Here is a 6,715-nt window from a genome sequence, read left to right as displayed (position 1 = left end):
GGTAACGTCAGATTAAGTTGTTGATTATCAGAGAAGATATGGGCTGATTACAAAACTGCAAGAGCCAGCCCTAAGATAGTTTAACTATTATAGGGCAGATCAAACAGGAATGGACTAAGGAGACTTGTTTTTAAGAAAGAAATATGAAATCCCAGAAACTCATAAAGGCTTCAGCAGAAAGGAGGTGTTCTCACTGTATGGACGACATGTATACCTCTACTCCACTGTTACATTCAAAGGGGAATTGAAGAAGTGAAACGGGAGGACATCCTCAGGGAAAGATCAATGATGATGTCGGTTAGTAAGGATGATATTGGTATGCAATGTGTAAGTGAGTATGTTAGGGGGAGCAGGGGGTAGTTCCGTGCAATTTCACTAGTATGGCTATCAGCATTTTTATTTTCTTTTTTTTTATGTTGTGTCTATAGCCACAGTTTTAAATTGAATAAAGTGGTTGATCACTGCTGAGAGGAAGGTGCAAACAAGGGTAACGTATGAAATGTTTATAAAGAGGCAATTTGGAAGTTGGGAGAGTTAGTTAAGGAATTCCAATGGTAACTATGAGTCCTATTTATACCGTCAGAGATGACCAAATAAGATGCTTCGACCTGGTGAAGAAGGCCTTTTTGAGGGAGCTAGAGAAGCCTGGAGATAAAGCAGCTATTATGGGATATGTAGGAGCCACACACCTAAAAGAATTGTATCACAGGGGGGATAAGACCTTCTTCTTGGCAAGGAAGACCAACGGCATCCGAGGGCAAATTTCCTTTCTGACACCATCTGACATTGTTATAAGAGTCCTTGATCTAGGAGAGATTCGGGTAGAAAGTAACTGAAATAGACTAGTTATAGATAGCATATTATCGGTTAGATTTGATTCTGTAAATGATTGATTGCAACTTAGGTCAAATAGGGGTTTGAAGGAAGCTTTGGTCATAAACTGTAGTTGAAATTGGTGGAGTGATGCATGTAGTTTTCATGGAAAAGTGCCCAGTCGAAGTACATCAGCATTGTTTTTCTTTCGGAATATCCCAAGTAGATACTCACCAAGTGGAACATCAAGGTGTTATTGAGGTGAGTTTTGAGGGTGAGTAGAAATAGTAAAATTGAAGGCGCCTGAAGACAACCAGTCATTGCTGAAACTGGTAAAATTTTCCCGATAGAGAGATGATGTATTTGTATTGTATGCTGTCTAGTTTAGGGGTAGATGAGGGCTCTATATAAACGAGAGCAGTGTCTCAGTACAGATAGCAGGACCAGAGTCTGATACAAATGTAAATTTGGAAGACAGAGGGACCTGTAATTGTCAAGGTTAGGGATGTGGTACATATGAAACCTTCAAGTTCTTCATGATCAACTAAATGAGGAAGATGTAGGTTAATATCTTCAACTTGTGGACTATATCTTTGCAGGGCTTTGGCATTATTTAAAGATCAAAAAGGGGTGGGAGTGATTGAGTCAGTTGAAAACTTAGTTGGTGTGTGGTAGAAGTATTAAACAATTGGAGTTGTTGATCATCGATGGACATAAGGCAGTCTTGTTGAATATATCAGAACATTACATAGTTGGGTACATGTAATTTTGAGTCCGAATGATAACTAAAATATTTAGTAGTAATAGTAATGTCGAGTGGTTTGAAACATTTAAGGACGGTGATTTTTTTTTTTCACTGAGTCTGTATTACTAACAAGAGCTGTTGAGGTTGTTTCAATTGTCTATTATGATACTAGTTTTCCAAAACATTGTGTTGTAAAATTGCAGAAATCAAATATTTAGATGGTGAAAACAAGATCAATAAACTGTATCTGGATTTTTTTTTTTTGGCTACCTTAAATTAATAGTAGGTTCGTAGACATACGTCCATTAACAGAAACACCTCAATCACTTATCCAAATCTTCTGCTGAATAGATTATTGACAAACATAGGATAAGAAATAAAATATTGTCAGGACTATCGATTGAGATAATTGTTTCAAAATTCCATTGGTTTCATGGAAAGCCTTAAGGCCTAAAAGATGAATAACTGATTAAATTAAAGAAAAAAATATTGGTCTGAAATACATTTCATATATAATCAGTGTAGGGAAATTTGTCTAAATGTCTGTTTGTTTTCCCCTTTTAGTAACTGGATTTGCTCAAATTCAAAATATACCTCAAGTTTTAGTTACTTTAACTTATCTTTTTCTCGCTCTCTATAATCCGAGTTATCAAATGTCTTACATTTAACTCAGACAATTTGCACTATGTTAGTGTAGGTGTAATAGTGTGATAGATGACATTAGCAATAGCGGTAGCATACAGTAAAATCGATACATTTTTGGAGTGGAATCTCAATGAAAAATATCTAGAATCCCCAAAACTATGATTGACAACCCCTTCGACAAAAGCAAATCCAACCTTCAGTATTATTCCGAATTCGATAACGTGAGAATTAAGTGGATATATCAATGAAATTGCTACATCCTTAAATACATAAAAATTATTTTTTTTTCTCCCGTGAAAATTGAAGTCGCAATAAGCCGCTGAGTAGCTCGAGTCAAAAATAAGAAAAAGTTTGTTTTCGTTGTACGTGAATTTTCAAGTGGTAAAAATACGAAAAAAAATATTAACATTCAGTTTTTCCAGTCCAATTAATGCAAATTCAGGCACAGATCCCGATTGTATCACGCTCTCCTTATATGATCAGCTCTATGAAGGATGAATGATATTACTGAGTTCCTGTTTATGTGAGCACTAGATTTGATTAAAATTTTCTTTTCTACACTTAGTTTCATCACAGGGAGTTTTCTTTTGGTATAGGTCACATTCCTCATTAATCCTTGATCTAAAACTTATACGAAAGATTCATGAATACAGAAATAAAATTGTACGTACATTTTTATATTTATCCATTTATTTATTTGTCTATCTAAATACTACGAGAATATATATATATATATATATATATATATATATATATATATATATATATATATATATATATATATATACATATATATATATATATATATATATATATATATATATATATATATATATATATATATATATATATATGTATATATATATAGATATATATATATATCCCTGGAACACTGAACGTGGGTATAGATTACCCAGAGTAGGTGACGTCATTCGTGTTCCCCCCTCTTCCCCACAAGCCAGCGCGCTGGGACTCAGTATAGCTTCAGTCTACCCTATGGGTTTATAGGGGGAAGTCGCGTCGCTCCAATCCTCTGCCTGGATTTTGCGCTACAGACGTGTTCGGGTACCGTTTACCCACGTTCAGTGATAAGAGTATATAGAAAAAACTGGGTAATGTGTACCCGGGTTCAGTGTTAATAGTTACAAATGGAAGCTATAAGTGTTGGTGTACTAATAATTGTCTTTCTTTTCAGGCTGTAAATGCTTTTTCAGGATTTCCAAAGTTCAGTGTGACATAATGGCAAGACAAGGACGAAACCTTAGTGATTTTCCAATTTTAGAATTGCTTGATGCCTCAGACAATGAGAGTGAAATTGACTGTATTGAAGCAGAGGTACTGTATGATAGTGACCTTGATAAAGAATATGTGCCTAGTCATCAGGAAATGATAGAAAGTTCTGACAGTGACTCAGAAGAAGACCTCCCACGCCGCCGCATAGAAACAAAGGCGGCTGGTCAGAAGAGGAAGAGGCCTAGGCACCTCCCCTCCACCATCTCACCTGATAACATCGCCACTCCCTCTACTGGCCTTGCCACCTCTACTCCTGGCCCTAGTGGCTACTATGTTCCACTTGCCGTTGGTGATTCTGATCCACATTCATCTACTGCTGCCCCTGCTGCAATCCATGCTACTGCTCCTGCTGGAACCCCTGCTACTACTCCTGCTTCTCCTGCTGCAACCCTTCCTGCTGTCCCTGCTCCAACCCCTGCTACTGCTCCTGCTGCTCCCCGAGGACAACGGCGACGACGTGCAGACGATGGGGAGTTGCTAGTTACTTTTAACTCGGCAACTGTGAAAAGTAACTCTGGTTATACGTGGCACACAAGGCCACAGGTGGCTGCCGCAAGAAGGACACTAGCTCGCAATATGGTGGTGTCAAGTAGGCCAGGTCCCACACAAGCAGCTTCTCAATACACCACACCTGAGGAGTGTTTTGACCTGTTTATGTCCACTGCAATTGTTGATCTTATTGTGGACTTTACTAACAAGAAAATTGATGATGTTGCCACAAAATACAAGAGGAAGACAGCAACTGTACAGCACACAACAGCTGCAGAGATACGTGCCCTTCTAGGTGTTCTAATATTTAGTGGCTACCGCAAAGATAACCACCTAAATACTAGGGAATTGTGGTGCTCTGAGGTAGGGGCTTTGTTTTACAAGGCAGCAATGTCTGAGGTCAGATTCAATTTTCTGCTATACTGCCTCAGATTTGACGACATGGGCACACATGAGCAGAGGCGGGCCACACACAAATTCGCTCCGGTCAGGGAAATGTGGGACATGTTCATGGCAAACTGTGAGGATAATTACACACCTCACGAGAACCTCACAGTTGATGAACAGTTGCTTGCTTTTAGGGGAAAGTGCCCTTTTAGAATGTACATCCCTAATAAGCCAGCAATGTATGGGATGAAAATCGTTATGGTGAACGATGTCCAAAGTAAGTACCTGTTAAAAGCTATTCCCTACCTAGGAAAAGCAGGTACAACAACAAGGCATGGGCTGACGCTGGGCCACATGTTCACCAAAGATTTAACCAGCCGCTACCAGAACACGAACAGGAATGTGACAACAGATAACTGGTTCACGTCTGTGCCCCTCATACAGGACCTCCTGACTAATGGGCTGACATTGGTGGGCACAGTCAGGGCCAACAAGCCAGAAATCCCACCTGTCATGAGGGAAAAGAAGGACCGCAGACCCGGGAGTTCAGCATTCCTCTTCACAGATGATCTGACACTCGTATCATACGTGCCAAACACACAAACAACAAAGAAGAATGTGCTCCTCCTTTCAAGTATGCACACACAGCAAGTAGTGAATGATGTCACCGGAAAGCCTAACATAATTGAATATTATAATGAGACAAAAGGAGGGGTCGACACGTTCGATCAAATGTGTGCAACATATAATTGCAGCAGAAAAACAAATAGGTGGCCTTTGTGTGTTTTCTTTGGGATGGTCAATGCAAGTATCATTAACTCCTGGATTATATACAAGGCAAATAATCCAACGCTACAACGCAAGGAATTGCACCGAAGAAAATTCATGCATGGACTGGCCCTGCAACTAATCAAGCCCTCAGCGCAGGAACGGATGAATAACCCTTCTCAGCATCGCCAGGTGAAGCTGGCCATAAGACAGGTGTGCTCCCTCAACCTCCGCTCTGGCACAGCTGCAGGTGCTGGACCATCGGCAGCCGAGATGAGGAACTCTATGGTCCGTTGCACGAAGTGTGACTCCAAGGCAGACAAAAAGACACGTTTCAGGTGTCACAGCTGCCGCCAACCTGTTTGCCCGAGCCACTACTTCCCCTACTGCTGTGATTGCATATAAGGCTGAGGTAGGTAATATATATAAAACTAAGATTTTGAGTGATAATGTGTGATAAAGTATAAAAAGAAATATAATAAACACATTATATTCCACAATTTGTCATTTCTGGTGCACTAAAAAAAGGGTGTTTTTCCTACTCTCTTCCCTACAGTTCCCGCATCCCCCGTGCCTTGATGACCCCCTGGGATGAGAGCCTGACATCCTTGGAAGCGTGTGCGAGCATCTGAGCGATTTTTTGGGGAGGGTTTTTTTTTTGCTTAATTTTTTTGCAAAAACATTCAAATTATTTATCTTTTTTACATTCCTTTCTTTTTGCTCTTTAATTCAAGTTTCTGAAAGTAAGTATTCTAATTTAATAGTTTCATTACTAGGTAATAGGGTTATATTTAGTGTGTAAGGGATAGGATTAATAAATTTGCATATTTACTATTTTTCTTTAATTTTCCAAAATCGGGTATAAACTACCCACGTTCAGTGGCCGTGTAACAGGGAAACGGGTTCAGTGTTCCAGATATATATATATATATATATATATATATATATATATATATATATATATATATATATATATATATATATATATATATATATATATATATATATATTCAAATAAGCCATATATATCTTTGATACATTAATGTCAGGATTCTCCTAACGACCTCGGGATCAGAGCCCCAGGCGAAATCACACAAAGACAAAGGCTTGGCTCCGACCGGGAATCGAACCCTGGTTGGCAAGCTTGTACAGACAGTGACTAACCCACTTGGCCACGAAGAAAGATAAAAGTCAATGACAATTCTTCTGTACTTATACCTGTCGAATTCAGGTATTTTGTACTTAGAATTGAAATCAACCCATCTTCACCATCGTAGCTAATTGGTAGTTTGTTACTTGGCATTCAATTAATGATAAATTTTGCACATTTTTACGTGTTTTTCATATTCAAATATATATTTTTCATACATTAATGTCTGGATTCTCTTAACGACCTCGGGATCAGAGCCCCAGGCGAAATCACACAAAGACAAGAGCTTGGCTCCGGCCGGGAATCGAACCCTGGTCGGCAAGCTTGTACAGACAGTGACTAACCCACTTGGCCACGAAGACAGATAAAAGTCAATGACAGTTCTTCTGTACTTATACCTGTCGAATTCAGGTATTTTGTATTTC

General features: G+C 38.9%; 1 protein-coding gene across 1 annotated transcript; it reads left to right on the top strand.

Moving 5' to 3' along the window:
* The first annotated feature begins 3,423 nt into the window (after positions 1–3,423).
* On the top strand, positions 3,424–5,784 carry LOC137642283 (piggyBac transposable element-derived protein 4-like). Its single transcript, XM_068374812.1, has 2 exons — positions 3,424–5,552; positions 5,697–5,784. Exon 1 carries the CDS (start codon positions 3,443–3,445, stop codon positions 5,543–5,545), a length of 2,103 nt encoding a protein of 700 aa, XP_068230913.1. The 5' UTR covers positions 3,424–3,442; the 3' UTR covers positions 5,546–5,552; positions 5,697–5,784.
* Positions 5,785–6,715: the final 931 nt, after the last annotated feature.

This window comes from Palaemon carinicauda, chromosome 1 (genome assembly GCF_036898095.1).
Source record: "Palaemon carinicauda isolate YSFRI2023 chromosome 1, ASM3689809v2, whole genome shotgun sequence".
NCBI classification, from domain to species: Eukaryota; Metazoa; Arthropoda; class Malacostraca; order Decapoda; family Palaemonidae; genus Palaemon; species Palaemon carinicauda.
Note: the sequence above shows the minus strand (reverse complement) of the source record. Positions and strands in the feature narration are given on the sequence as shown.

Excerpts from the sequence above, each read along its gene's own strand:
- LOC137642283 (XM_068374812.1), top strand. The coding sequence starts at position 3,443 with ATGGCAAGACAAGGACGAAACCTTAGTGATTTTCCAATTTTAGAATTG.